The 14,515-nt window shown below is 40.6% G+C and overlaps 2 protein-coding genes and 1 long non-coding RNA gene across 6 annotated transcripts; 1 reads left to right on the top strand and 2 right to left on the bottom strand.

The window, feature by feature from the left end:
- Positions 1–1,726: 1,726 nt before the first annotated feature.
- On the bottom strand, positions 1,727–7,187 carry LOC124338274 (ervatamin-B-like). Of its 4 annotated transcripts, none has more exons than XM_046792393.1 (9): positions 7,108–7,185; positions 3,447–3,537; positions 3,181–3,321; positions 2,972–3,082; positions 2,844–2,894; positions 2,676–2,758; positions 2,479–2,611; positions 2,210–2,367; positions 1,727–2,129 (listed from the first exon to the last, which is right to left on the bottom strand). In XM_046792393.1, exons 2-9 carry the CDS (start codon positions 3,528–3,530, stop codon positions 1,916–1,918), a joined length of 975 nt encoding a protein of 324 aa, XP_046648349.1. In that variant the 5' UTR covers positions 3,531–3,537; positions 7,108–7,185; the 3' UTR covers positions 1,727–1,915. The 4 variants fall into 4 exon arrangements, with proteins under 4 accessions (XP_046648349.1, XP_046648347.1, XP_046648346.1 ...); XM_046792391.1 differs by lacking the exon at positions 7,108–7,185 and adding an exon at positions 3,676–3,772; XM_046792390.1 differs by lacking the exons at positions 1,727–2,129; positions 2,210–2,367; positions 2,479–2,611; ... (3 more) ...; positions 3,181–3,321; positions 3,447–3,537 and adding exons at positions 5,168–5,586; positions 5,672–5,829; positions 5,917–6,049; ... (3 more) ...; positions 6,613–6,753; positions 6,876–6,980 and having other exon boundaries at positions 7,106–7,187.
- Positions 7,188–7,289: 102 nt separating this feature from the next.
- LOC124338418 lies at positions 7,290–14,515 on the top strand. Its single transcript, XR_006917814.1, has 6 exons — positions 7,290–7,923; positions 10,905–11,040; positions 11,148–11,916; positions 12,000–12,078; positions 12,287–12,488; positions 13,776–14,515. It is a non-coding gene; the product is annotated as an uncharacterized LOC124338418 (long non-coding RNA).
- Positions 8,317–10,426, bottom strand: LOC124338304 (ervatamin-B-like). The gene is made up of 9 exons (XM_046792441.1): positions 10,231–10,426; positions 9,973–10,071; positions 9,741–9,881; positions 9,560–9,670; positions 9,435–9,485; positions 9,284–9,366; positions 9,088–9,220; positions 8,847–9,004; positions 8,317–8,757 (listed from the first exon to the last, which is right to left on the bottom strand). Exons 2-9 carry the CDS (start codon positions 10,066–10,068, stop codon positions 8,550–8,552), a joined length of 981 nt encoding a protein of 326 aa, XP_046648397.1. The 5' UTR covers positions 10,069–10,071; positions 10,231–10,426; the 3' UTR covers positions 8,317–8,549.

Below are 14,515 nucleotides of genomic sequence, written 5' to 3'. Positions count from 1 at the left end.
CTATGAATCAGGTCGACATTTGGTTAAGGTAAAGTCGAGGGTAAGAAAGAGAAATTTACTTTCTCTTAGGACAATCAACAGTTTTCCGTTTGTAAATCAAATTCGTCATTAGAGGAAACTGTTTGAAGTAAAGAAACTTTTTGAATTCAGACTTTTCAATCGGAAGTGACACATTCATCCGAGTATTTATTTATTTATTTTTTATTTATTTTTTATTTTATCTTATATTAGTTAAATTTTTTTAATTAAATCTCTCCGTGCCTCGCATTGGAAGGGAAACCCAAAGAAATTTTCCTGGTATACATCCTTGTTGTAAACTTGTAATCCTAATGTTTTGAAATCCCATATCACCAAAAGACAAGAAATGGATAAGTAATTCCCATCAATTGCGTGTCGATTCACCATCTAAACACGAACAGATTCATCATGATTCATTGAGCAATCTTGAGTGGAGCAATCGCAGCGAATGCGCCACACTGGATCAAATTTTTGTAAATAATTTTTTACATTTTCAAATAAAATATGGCAACAAATTGTTTTAAAAAAAATTTCAAATTCTTACCTGTCATTGGTCTTTAACTGGCGTTAAACAATTGTCATTACCATAGTCTTTAACGGTCTATAACTGCATCAATAGTTACCGAATCAAAATGGCGTTGAGGGTTTTGACAAAATGTAAACGTGATCTACTAACGCTGGTATATAGGGAGTGTCGGAGTGGTCGATATCTCAATCGATCTGTCAAAAGATTATCTGCGATTCCAATGATCGAATTGTGTTAACGGGTTTGGCTATTCATCCGCGATATTGATTCAATTGAGTTGTCGTCTGTCAAGTGCTGATGGGGTTTGTTAAGGAACATGACATTATTCATTCGAAATCAAGATTTATAATTTGAACTGGTCGACACAATATCGAATCTAGCTACTGAAGGTTGAATGTGAAGAAAGAGAATACAGGGGTTCCATGTCGAAAGAAGCGTTGTGTCCGAGATGAAAGGTCACGTATTTCTGACTGTTGCGTGTTTGCCATTTCATCCTTGGCGAGGAAGAGTTTCATGCGCTTGGCATCTTCAGTTTCTTTGCTGTTCGACTCTTTTGTTCAAAAATGAATACCGTATATGTAACAGAGGTGCTGTTGCGTCAAACTCAGGAGAAGCTTGAATTCAAATTGAGATAGTCCCCGTATACTGTTCTAATGGAATTGTTGTGTTGTCAATTGAGCTCTAAATATAATCGGAACAACAATTGTTCATTTTGTTTCACAAATGCGTTCAAATACGCTGTCTCAGTCAAATCATTAATAGGTCATAAAAGGCCACACCTTGCTTGTTTGTGTGCTTTGTGTTTGAGTGTAACGTGTGACTTTTGCACTACCTGGCGGGTTATTTATGAAAGCTGTTTTCTTATTACAGTATTGCTTTTATGGGCGCGCGCGCATTTGAATTTCAAGTGTCGTAACTCTGTGTCGTTCGTTTAGGGACCAGATGTCATTCACTCGCTCCATCTCTTATTTCGTTTGTCAATTAAACCTATGACGAAAAATGAAAAGGATCAGCTAGATTTGAATTGAAACCTTTTGAGAAATACTCGCCCGAAGCTTGTTGAATATCTTCATTGTTTCATTACAAAACAATCGTCTATTTTTATTAGATTTTGTTGGCAGTCAAAATTTGAGAGTAAGGAACTGGTGGACCTTGAAATAATTTCCTTTTCAAAATACTAGATTGCTGCTGTAACCCAAATGTATTGAAATCCCAATTCACCATAGAAAATAACCCCACCTCTTCCAATTGCGGGTCCATACACTCTCACAATAAGAAATTATTAATTGCGAACAAGAGTACGTGGACGTATAGGACTGACAAAATGTACGAACCGGCAACGGGTTTGGGGGAAAGAAGAAAAAGTTGTTTTTAAACGACTCCTGTAATGGCCGCGGGATATTGCTCGATTTGGCATTTGTTGACTCCGCGTTCCATCAGAATGTAACCGTCCTGTCCCCATCCGATTCCCCACGAGTTGCGAACAACCCAGTAGTCGATTCCGTTTTCGGTTCCATAGCCGACGACGACCACAGCGTGGTTGACATTTTCATTGTCGCACTCGACGTCAGTGTAGACGCCGCTCCTGCGTCAACAATTTTGAGAGAAACTTGTGGTGATGGACAAAACAACTGGAACCTTATTTGACATTATTGTTGCCTTTACTCGTATGAGTAGAAAGAATTAGTGACGGCGATGGCAACCGAAATTGGACCATAGTCCTGCAGAGCCATTTGCATGTCGGCGGCGTTGAGCGCTGGAAGATAACCATATGACGAAATCTTTGCTCCGATCATAGAGGAAGTGAATGCGCAAGTATTGTCCTGAATTTCATCAATGTCGACAAATATGAGACAATGAGATATTGCTGGTTACAGAAAGGTAAACGAAAGGCTCGACGAAAGGTAAATGTCGATTGTCTTATTGTCTATTACCGTGGCTGTGTAAGGGTAGAGCGACCGCTTGGCTGATCCGCCGGCCTCATTTTTCAGGTAATCCCAAGCGTTGGTGTACCATCCGCCACTACAGCCGTTGCTATATGGGTCGCAATCCACCAAGTGTTGTTCGCTAAATGAAATGTCTAGGATTAAAATCAAAATTTGGGCGGATCAATTAATTTAAAAAAAGTTACCTTAAAGCGCGGAGAACGCCACGTTTCTTACACCGAGCAAACTCGATTGGAGTGATGGCATTGAACGCCCAGCAACTGCCGCACTGGTTGACAAATTATTACAAATTATTTTTTTATATTTTTTAAAAATCTTTGATGTTACCAACACGTTTCAAGGAGAATTGTTACCTGTTTTTGGTTTCTCACGCGCGGCAAGCAAGCGTGGCCGCGGTAGTCAAACTGCAATAATGTTAAAATTAGAATGATATTGATTGCCATATGGCTGTGGCAATAAAAGTCGAATTGAAAATATTTACGCTGTCGGGAAGTTGTCGAGTTTCCACATCAAATGTCACCATCGACTCCAATGATCGAGTTATATTGGCGGGTTTGACGGCTCCTAAATATTTACTCGACTCAGCAGCCGTCTGTCGAGTCAAATGTTGGGAGGTTTATTAACGAGCGCAATTTCAATCGAATCGAAATTGTCTGATGGTTATTCAATACAACAAATTGATTGGTTTACCATGTCGGAGAATTCGTTGTGTCCGCGCTTATAGGTCGCCTTTGTTTGGCTGTTGTGTTTCTTGATAAGTGCATCTTTGGCAAGGAAGTTTTTCTTGCGCTGGCCATCTTCAGATGCGCCATATTTTTTGCCATGTTTAATCTGCCAAAAGAACAAATTGAATTAACGTTTGTCGATTTACTTTTTTTCATGTTCTTTTGTTTGATGATGAAATGGGGAAATGGGTATAGAGATGGCCAGCGAAAAGGGCAAACCGTGAATATTACCTTGTACTCGTTCCAGGGATCAGGGGCGCCGTAGACGACGGTCAAGGCGATGACAATAATGGCGAATGCGAGGATGAACTTCATTTTGACACTAGGCAATTTGTTCAACCAACATGGATAATGAGAGACAAGTAACAAATTTGAAACATTGAGATGGAAATGAAATTTCGTGAAACCCCCAATAGTTACAGAATAGCGATATCAAACAAATAGTAGAAAGTTAACTTACCTGGGAGTTTAGGAGAGTGAAGTTTGTACCGATGCTGTTGCTCGATGATATAAACGTATGGGATCGCAGTCGTCTTTTTTATACCCACAATTCTGGCCACCCAATTGCTTTGTCATACCTGCAGAGCCAGATCTTTTTGAGGGCATTTCTCTATACATTGACGTATTTCTCTCATTTTTTTTTTAAATAATTCCCTAAAACGTTTCAAAGCTCCTTTTTCATTGGTTCTTTTCCATATGTTATTGCCTAAATTTTCATATTCGTCCCTGCTGCAACAGACCTTAATTTGAAAACGGCTTTTACGCCAATGTACTGGAGCGTGCCATGATCCCAGCTGCTGCATAGTTTAAAAGATGGGACCTGCAATTCGGTTCACAGTCGGATGTCGACCGAGTTCAAAAACCCAGGTGACTCTCGGACGTTTGACACTTGTCTGACGTGCGATTGACGCACGAATTTTTATTTTTTTATTTTATTTTTACTTTGAAACTTGCATAGAGACACAGAGCATTTTTGTAACTTCAATTTTCATTGGTTCCTTACCTGCTGTGCGTTTTTTTAAAGACAAGCTGTACGTGTGACGCATGTACATTGAACCCGCCACTTGAAGCTTTTGCGTTGTGGACTAGAGTTCAATGGTTCCGTATCCGGTTGGGAGAAATGAGCGTTGGTTCATTTTCTTTGAGTAGTTTAGTCTATCCTTGGATTGCTGGACCCTGTGGACGTTGGTACTTGTATACTTGGTCGTTTTCATTGGCCACTTTAAAAAAATTAAAATCTTGCTAATTCTTTTTTCTTTCTAAATTCTTTTTTTTTTAAACTGTTTGAATTTAAATTTGTCAATCGTATAGGCAACTTGTAGATTAATTGTACGTGTCAATTTCAATTATCGAAAAAATGAAATGAATTCCGTTAATGCGTTTCTCATTATAAGGAAATGAAACTTGATGAAATTCGACACGAAACTTTAATCCTTTCTGAATTCTGAGACACTAACGTTAAAGAATAGTTCAAATTTTTTTTTTAACGGAACTTCTTTCAGCCGAGTTCCAATTAGATCCAAGGTATTAGCCGAGTTTTAATTTTAGCCTATATGTGGTCAACAGGTAGGGGAAACGTTTGTCGTGTATAGGTATTGTTTATTTAATTTTTCTTGGGAGGTGGGGCTGTTATTGCGTGATTTGGGTGTTTGTAACGAGTCTGTTGAACGTTGACTTTACCAGCTCCCTGCGGTTCTTTGAAATCTTTGTCGGTTTTTTCTCTCTCTCGCAATGAGCGATCGAATTTTATTGGGGTAACTGACCATGTAAAAGATTCTCAAGTTCAAGTCTCCATTGATTAATCAGAAAACCTCAAACGACGTTTAACGCGGAACCTAATGTATTTAATAGTAATGGCGGTTAAAAGTCGAGTTTATATTAAATTTCGGTGATAATAATTTGAGATGAAGAGATTGGTGACCTTGAAATAATTCACTTTTAAAAATGCTATATTGCTGATGTAACCCAAATGTATTGAAATCCCAATTCACCATAGAATATAAGTATATAACCCCACCTCTTCCAATTGCGGGTCCATACACTCTCACAATAAGAAATTATTAATTGCGAACAAGAGTACGTGGACGTAATAGGAGTGATAAAATGTACGAACCGGCAACGGGTTTAGATGATGGGGGAAAGAAGAAAAAGTTCTTTTTAAACGACTGCTGTAATTACAGCGGGATATTGCTCGATTCTGCACTTGTTGACTCCGCGCTGGATGTAAACGTAACCCGCCTGGCCCCATCCGGTTCCCCACGAGTTGCGGACGATCCAGTAGGGAATTCCGTTAGCGGTTCCCCAGCCGACGACGACCACACCGTGATTGACTGGCAGATTGTCGCACGCGACGTCATTGTAGATACCGCCCCTGTGCGTGAAGAATTTTGAGCGAATAAACTTGTGGTGATGGACAAAACAACTGGATGAACCTTTGACATTATTGTTGCCCTTACGCGTATGAATACAAAGAATTGGTGACGGTGATGGCCACCGCAAGAGGACCGTAGGTCTGCAGAACTGATTGCATATTGGCGGCGTTGAGCGCTGGAAGGTCACCGTATGATGCAATCTTGGCTCCGATCATGGAGGAGGTGAACTTGCAAGTATTTTTCTGAATATAACAAGACGTGGCATTATTAGTGTTGTTGGTTTAATAGCCGAGCAATAGATGCCAGGAGTTGTTTTTGGGTCTTTATACCGTGGCAGTGTACGTGTAGAGCGACTGTTTGGCAGATCCAAGGGCCCCATTTTTGAGGTAATTCCAAGCGTTGGTGTACCATCCGCCGTTGCAGCCTTTGTCGTATGGGTCACAGTCGACCAAGTGTTGTTCGCTAAAATGAAATGTAATAGGATTAGAATTAAAACTTAGCGGATGCAATCGAAGGGTTACCTCAAAGTGACGAGGGAGCCATACTTCTTACACCGGGCAAACTCGAGTGGAGTAATTGCGCTAAAAGCCCAGCAACTGCCACACTATGGTTGAAATATAATTTGTTTGTTTTGGGTTTCATTCGATGGGATTTAAACCAACACATTTGAGAAAGAAAATTCTTACCTGTCCTTGATTTTTAACTGGCGCCAAACAAGCGTGTGTGCGGTAGTCCAACTGCAATCATTGTAAAATGTAAATGTTATTGGTGATGGCTGTTGTAAAATAACAGAATGAAAATATTTACGCTGGTGGGAAGTGCTCTAGTTTCCATATTAAATGTCACCATCGGCTCCAATGATCGGGCTTGACCTGCGGGTTTGACTGCCCCTCGATATTGACTCAATTCAGCGGCCGTCTGTCAAGTCAAATGTTGTGAGTTTATATCAATAAGGAGCACAATTTAAATCGAATCGAAATTGTTTGATGGTTATAATTCAATGTAACAAATTGATGGGTTTATACCATGTCGGAGAATTGGTTGTGTCCAAGCTGATACATCACATTTTTCTGGCTGTTGTGTTTCTTGATGATGTCATCCGTGGCGAGGAAGTTTTTCTTGCGCTGGGCATCATCAGATGCGCCGAATTTTTTGCCGTGTTTGATCTGCCAAAGGACAACAAATTGTAACGTTTGTCGATTTACAGACTTTGTTCTTTTGTTTTGTTAAAACGGGTAATGGGCATAGAAAAGACCAAAAAGGGTTAAACCTATAAATACAGTATTACCTTGTACTCGTTCCAGGGATCAGGGGCGCCGTAGACGACGGTCAAGGCGATGACAATAATGGCGAATGCGAAGAACAACTTCATTTTGACACTGGGCAATGTCCAGGCAACATGGATAATGAATGGCCAGTACAAATTTGAATCATTACAATTAAATTGAAATTTCGTGAAACCCCAAAAAGCAGACAGATTTCACCATAGCGATATAAGGAATAGTAGGAAGTCAACTTACCTGGGAGTTTATGAAGAAGAGTGAAGCTTGTATTACCGATGCTGAACAATTGTGGCTCGATGATAAACGTATTATGGGATTGCAGTCGCCTTTTTATACGCCAAAATTGTGGCCACCTAATTGCTTTGCCATTACTATCATCACTAGCTGCATTTGAAAAGAATTTCGTCATCATTTTTTGGGGTCGTTTGAAGTCTTGATGTCATAAATTTCATATTTCCCAGGCTTGCAACAGATCCCAATTTGAAGATGCTCTTGCGTCAATCTATTAGAGCGCCCCATGATCTCACCTGCTGGCACCGCAGCGTTGACACTGGGACGTGAAATTTAGTTCACAGCCGGCCGTCGACCCGAGTGACCCGACTTGAAAGACCCGACCGTCTTTTTAATCACACGTTTCACACTAGTCTGACGCATCGCTTTTTCAAGGGAAACGCATCCGCCGTTGTCTATACGTGGGACCACATTTGCGTAAACGTGGCGGATCAAAGTCGTTTTTCTTTTCTAGATTGCGTCGTAATTTGCGATGGGATGTGAAACGATTAAACGAAGACATTGTCCGCAACAACTCTCACTTTCAAAAAAAGGAAATGATTCATTGCGATTGTCTAAATTGCCTGATTGTTGGCCTGATAAAAGAAACGCGACGACCGGTGAGCCAAGAGTTTACTCAAACGACAAAAGGTATAAATGGCTGACGGATGTTGCTCTATTCTGCACGAGTGTTCGGTGTATTCCGCGCTAGCCAAATTCATGGTATCATCCAGGTGACTGACGTAGCTCTTTGTTGTACCTCAGTCGTCATCCGAGATGCTGGTATAGTAACAATCGTTTAGTTTTTCATTTCTTTCTGGCGGTATTGGTCCAAAAATTTCGTTTTACTAACGGCTAATTTCAAATTCAAATTTTATCGACGTCAAATTACTAAATCGACTCTGATAACATTTCGTCTTTTCAATTGTGGTCTATTTAAAATGGGCGAGTTGATGTTTATTAATCAATTGATGTCACGGCAGCACGATGTAGTGATAGTCTAGTCTGAAATGGAAACGAGCCATGAACATCAATCAATCCATTTTCTTATATTCCATTTGAAAATTAAAATGACTTGATTTAATGGTAAGGTGGTTATTTTCAAGGTATACAATTGATTCAGGACGTGTAGTGAACCTTGAAGTAACTGATTATTCAATATAGTTGGCTCATGGCTGGCTGTAATCCCAATGTATTCAAATCCAAATTTAGCTCCCAAAATGTTTAGAAATTCCCTCCTCAAACAAATTTCAAAATAACAAAATTATTCATTGCAATGTTCAATAGCACATGGTCGTATAGGCCTGACAAATGAAAATACGAGGGTCAAATTGTTTTTTTTTAATAGGGCCTAACGATCTCCTTAGGTGAATTATCTTTCTCTTTTCTCTTCTCTTTCTCATTAGAACCTAAACAATCACGGCGGCCGGATATGACTCGATTTGGCACCTGTTGACTCCGCGTTCCATCAGAATATAACCCGATTGTCCCCATTCGGATCCCCACGAATTCCGGACGATCCAGTAGGGAATTCCGTCGGCTGTTCCCCATCCGACAACGACCACAGCGTGATTGACATTCATATTGTCGCATGCGGAGTCTGTGTAGACGCCACTCCTGTAAAGAAATTAAAATAAGGGGCATTGGATTGGAGTGTCAGACCGAACAAATGGCTTTTAAACCTTTTAAAAAGGTTTTTCCCTTACGCGTAATTTTGGAATGAAGAGACGACGGCAATTGCAACTGAGATGGGGCCGTACGTCTGCAGAGCTGCTTGCATGTTGGCGACGTTTGGAGTTTCCAGGAAACCGTAGGCAGAAATCCGTGCTCCGATCATGGAGGAGGTGAATTTGCAAGAATCGTCCTGAATCGAGTTGATTTCAACAGGCAGTTAGATGTCGGTCATGTGTTGGTTATACAGAAAAGAGAGCTGTTTGAAGTGTTTACATTGCCTGTGTAAGGGTAGAGCGACTGCTGGGCTGATCCGCCGGCCACATTTTGCAGGTAATTCCAAGCGTTGGTGTACCATCCGCCACCACAGCCGCTGTCGTATGGGTCGCAATCGACCAATTGTTGTTCGCTAAAATGAAATGTCGACGATAAAACAATTGAAAATTGGCGGATGAATATTCAAAACGAATACCTTAAAACGATGAGAGAACCATACTTTTTGCATTGAGCAAACTCGATTGGAGCAATGGCACCGAATGCCCAGCAACTTCCACACTATGGTTGAAATATTTTTATTTTTGTTTTATTTATTTTTTATTTTTTAAAATTGTAAAAATTCTTACCTGTCCTTGGTTTTTAACGGGCGGCAGACAATCGTTGGAACGATAGTCCAACTGCAATGATCATAAAATGAAGTTGATATTGACTTTGGTATAAAAATCTAAATCTTAAAAAACGAGATACTGACGCTGGTAGGGATTATTTGATCTTTCACGTCAATTGTTATTAGCGATTCCAATGATCGAGTTCTATTATCTGGCTTCACTAAACCTAGATATTTCTGGAATTCGGCGGTCGTCTGTCGAGGCCAATTCATGAGGTTTATGTACATGGGTATACCGTATAATTTCATTCGAATTTTGTACTACCATGTCGGAAAATTGATTGTGTTCCATCAGAAAGGTCGCCTTTGTTTGGCTGTTGTGTTTCGCGATGATGGCATCCTTGGCTAGGAAGAGTTTCTTGCGCTGAGCGTCGTGGGTTTCGCTGTAACTTTTACCGTATTTGGTCTGCCACACAGGGCATAAATAAACATGTTTCATTTTTCGCTTTTCCTATAACGGAAAATTGGAAAGGCAAATAACTGGAAATCGTGAATACCTTGTACTCCTTCCAGGGATCAGTTGCTGTTCGGCGAACGACAGACACGACGATCAAGGCGATGGCGATGGTGGCGCATGCGAGAAAAAACTTCATTTTCTATACAGGACATACAAAATGGAATTTGAATGACTTGCTTGAATTCATTATAGGCAACAAGATCATGTAATATTTAATCGCAATTTTAATTTTCTTAAACCCAAAAGGGGTCAAACATTTTGCTTTAGCCACTAATTTAATACGAGAAAGTCAACTTACCAAGTTAGTTTCAACTTCTGTGACTCTTTGCGACAGACTATAAAGAGACTATAAAGCGTGCCGTGAAGCCATGAACCCCAGCATCATTCGGTCCGCATCCGGATGTCGACGATAGCGACCCAAGTGGAAAAATCCCATTGGGCGACGCTCAATTTACACATGAAACATTTTTGTGGCAATGAAACTAACAATAACATGAAGTAAGAGAGAGTCTTGTCGTAACTCTATTTTCATTGTTTGTTGTGAGTAGTGACGCATCAAACCGCCACCTCATCCGTCTGCGGTCGGGAGTACGCTTCCGCTGAAGCAAGCAATCCGCGCATCCGGCTAAGACAATATAGGCCGATCTTCCGATCAATCCAACTGAGACCTATATGCATGTGATACGCCAAGTGCGCCTCTTTTTTTAGTCCCCTCAATCACCGAAAATATTTTCAGCGCCATTATAATCTTCTCTTTATTATACCCAAATTTACCTTACAGTGTGTGATGGCCAACGGAATAATAATTGGTCTTCTTGGCTTTTCCGTACTGAAATGACGTTGCAACTTGCAAGTCAAAGATGAGTTAAGCAGCAATTCCAATCTATTTCAATTATTATAGCTTTTTCTATATAGCTTTCAGTTTAAATTTCAATTTGTGATTATTGATTTTTCCCCTTTGATTTCTTTCAGGTATGAAACGGTAAAGTTTTGAGCACGCCCTTGTGGATATCAACCAGCAAAGGAGAACTCGGGCGACAAGACGAGTTTGGTCGTGGTGTTATGGACCGACTCGTCAAAGACATTGCCACGCCCAGTACCGCTAAAGGTAAGAATTTATCCATTCCGGAATTCCGAATTCGATCCAGCTGATTGTCATATCATGCTTTAAATTTGTTCATTTCAAACAATTTTCGGGGAATTTCGATCCAATAGTACGACGGTGAGCAATCCTTGCCTCAACAGCCCTTGCACTCCCACGTGTGTCCATATTCCGGGCGGATATCCTTTCACCTGCCTCGACAGCACGATCCTGGTTCAATCTGGCGGAGAAATGTCGTGGGACGCGACTGAGGAACGAACTCGACCGTCTCCTTTTGCGCTGCCCTTGCCAGAATCTTGGGGTCTGCACCGGCGACGGCCAAGTCCATTGCCAGTGCCCCAACGATTATTACGAATTGCGAGACCCACTTGTTGCGCCGTAGTTAACAATAATCACGAGTTGTACCAGTCGATTATGAAATCGCTTGGTACAACCAGGGTACAACAGCAAACTATTGAGGGTTTAACTTTGGTCTTTTTCATCAAATGTTTTGCAACTGATTTATTTTCTTACGTGTTTTTAAATTTTGTTTTTTCTAAATAAACGAGTATAATCCTTTTATATTTTTGATTTGATTTGATTTTTTTATTTTCGATTTTTTAAAATTGTTTCAACTATATCGATATCTTAACCATAGCTGATTGCCAAATGGCGTCGTCTGCTCAGTTTTCCAAAGTGGCTGGCGATAGCTGCACGAAAAATGTGTCTCATTATAGATTCTCTTAAAATAGTTATTATTTGATACGTGCTCCATGTTGTTTACAGCAGTCAAATAAAATCAAGAATGCATATAGAATGATTGTGGAATCTTTGAAACCCTTTTCTAAATTCTGAGAAATCAAAATGCTAGTTCCCGACTGAAATAGGCCTAGCATTAATCACGTAAGTCCTGTTATTGCAGCCCTGTTGATGCATGGTTGTTTGTTTGCATTATGTAATAACCTTTTCCTTTGTGCAAATTTGAGGCCAGAGCCAGCCATCACAACAATGAGATGCAAGAATTTGTTGTGCTGGCGGCAGGAATCTCAGTATGTCATTGTTCGGGTAATAATTTTCATTACTCTTATTCCTGGGACCTGGTACATTTCAGAATGATGCATTACCATTACCAATGCAGTGTATATAACATGGAAACCTTCAAGCTTCAATTCACCTTTTGTTTACCAGTTACCACTGTACCACTCTCAAAATTTTCCTACTTGATTGTAAATGTATATTTGTCTTTGTAACCATTTCTTGATTTTTAATTTAGGTTAACAGCATCCTCTTGTATTGGAGAAACTACCAATGTTGCTTGAGTTGCTGATATCTTCTCCCAGTTTCATAAAATGTTCTCGTGTGCCCCTGTAGTGGGTGCACACAACATATGAGGACCCCCTTTTTCCTCTATCCCGCCTGGTGTCTGGTCAATTTTTCAGCAGATGGATGCCTGGCTGTATATCCCAAGTCTAAAGGTACACATTTATCTCTCTTCCTTTTTTGACTATTTTTGGCGGCGTTGATTATGAAACTTTAGGCTTATATACACAGCGCAGAGTACGACTATTCCTGAGCTAGTCGGTCAACTATGGGACTGTTTCCTCTTGACATTCTTGTTAAGGCTACTCACTGAGGTTTTTTTTTTTTTACATAACTCGTTTGTAGAACGCCAGTAAAACAGGACCGGTTTTTTACCCACTATTGAATCCAAAAATATTTTAATTTTATCGACCAAGCCTGTCGCCACCAAGGCACCTACTCGAAGGCTCACCGTTAACTTTTCCATCGAACACCTTATTTTTCATGGTAGTAGCAAACATTGTCAACACACGTTAGATTCAGGACGTTGTCAACTTTTTTTGCAGTAAACTGTCAAGGCAATCCAATCCAGAGAGACGGGTAACAACATCTTTATGATACCACCAGTCCGTCATATCCGCGTAGACTTTGGGTTTCTGTTGAGGATCGTTACATTTCTCGCAATTTTCCTGTAGAAATATTTCAAATAGAGGCCTTCGTTCACGTCCAGCAGCAGTATTGAGTATTGCAGGCTTTTGGCGATTTGAAATCTTCCGCGTCAATGTAAGAAGAGGGCGGGTCGTAGGCCGAGTATTCGGCACCTCCGTAGACGATGGGCACAATGTCGGCGGCCATGGCAGTAGAATTTCCCATGCTAATATTAAATGTTCCCATGGTAGAATTTCCCCTAAATTATTTCAAAGATCTTCCATAAATAATTATATAATTAGAATTTCAAAAAATACAATAGAATTACTGTGAAGTATAATCGGGATAAAGGGAATTCTCGGCCGCCACATAGAACTTGTAGAGTTGTAGCTAAAAGAGTAATAAAAACAAAGCTCACGTCGAAAAAATAAAAAATAGGTTAATAAAATAGAGGTTCAGGGCAACTTGTCTCTCATTGGTTGTCGTTCCGCCGTCTTTTAATTCACTAGCATAGGGAAAATTAAATTATTTATGTCGATATCTACGCAAACCCGAAAACGCTTCTTGATATCCAAATTTCCCCCAAAGTTTCCCCCAAAGCCTTCACGCTTTACTACATGTTTTAAACGCGATCCTCGTTGCTTGTTCTAAGACAATCGCCGACGAAGTTGCATCATAATCAATAAATCAATTAAATCATGGCCATTTTTTTCACGACGTGTGTTAAAATGTTACTAGGATCGATTTACACCAGATTCAATGTCTGGTGATCATCCACTGAAATTAAAACCATTTTCTTTGTCAATAACATCTAGGGGAGAGTGGGTGAATTGGATAAGGTGTCGATTAGGAAGAGGAGGAAGAGAGGTGCACCTAGAGACCAGGGGTTCAAACCCCCTGGAGAGCATTGTTGGTTGCTCGTACACCCGCTCTGGCGCCACTGTGGCGTCACATGCAGGATTATCTAACCCCGTGCTGGAGAGGGAACTCTGGTGTGTAGCTGAGGGACCGTCGGTCGATATTGGGCTCGGTCCAATATTCCTCAGCGCAGAGGACGATGGAAATGTAGAATGAGAGGTGAATTAGAGGCTATTGGTGATGCGGTCTGATCTGAGCCAAGGGCCTTTACTTACCAGCATTTCCTTCATTAGTTCCGCTTGATTGGGTAGTTGAGTGTCGTGTTGAATGGGTGTCGTTATGAGGCCACCCATCGCATCTAGTTTAAATGGATAGACGATGACCATTTTCACATCGGGGAACGGGGTCGGTCGGGCTCGTCGGTCTTTACCCAAATGTTGTCTTTGTGCACGAAGATAACCTCTTGAATTACATGTGCTTATGGGAGAATATTCATACTAGATTCAGATCCGCGAGATAGCCGGTAGTCATGCATCGGGGGGTGCATGGTGAATCCTGGGGCTTCGATATTCGATATTCGGTAACAACACTCACAGCGATGCTCAACTATTGTGCTAGTCAAGTTACCACTAGATCGTTTCTCTCCTTGCTATTTATGTTAAAAATTTTCTTTTTCTTACTAATTGGTTTTTCTCGG

This window comes from Daphnia pulicaria, chromosome 4 (genome assembly GCF_021234035.1).
Source record: "Daphnia pulicaria isolate SC F1-1A chromosome 4, SC_F0-13Bv2, whole genome shotgun sequence".
NCBI classification, from domain to species: domain Eukaryota; kingdom Metazoa; phylum Arthropoda; class Branchiopoda; order Diplostraca; family Daphniidae; genus Daphnia; species Daphnia pulicaria.
The sequence above is the reverse complement of the archived record's forward strand: the minus strand, read 5'-3'. Positions and strand labels throughout refer to the sequence as shown.

Coding starts and splice junctions, on each gene's coding strand:
- LOC124338274 (XM_046792390.1), bottom strand. CDS start 6,959: ATGAAGTTGTTCTTCGCATTCGCCATTATTGTCATCGCCTTGACCGTC. Junction 6,754..6,875: donor ATCCCTGGAACGAGTACAAG/GTAATACTGTAT, acceptor GTCCTTTGGCAG/ATCAAACACGGCAAAAAATT. Junction 6,050..6,108: donor GGCTCCCTCGTCACTTTGAG/GTAACCCTTCGA, acceptor ATTTCATTTTAG/CGAACAACACTTGGTCGACT.
- LOC124338304 (XM_046792441.1), bottom strand. CDS start 10,068: ATGAAGTTTTTTCTCGCATGCGCCACCATCGCCATCGCCTTGATCGTC. Junction 9,221..9,283: donor GGTTCTCTCATCGTTTTAAG/GTATTCGTTTTG, acceptor ATTTCATTTTAG/CGAACAACAATTGGTCGATT. Junction 8,758..8,846: donor TCTTCATTCCAAAATTACGC/GTAAGGGAAAAA, acceptor ATTTCTTTACAG/GAGTGGCGTCTACACAGACT.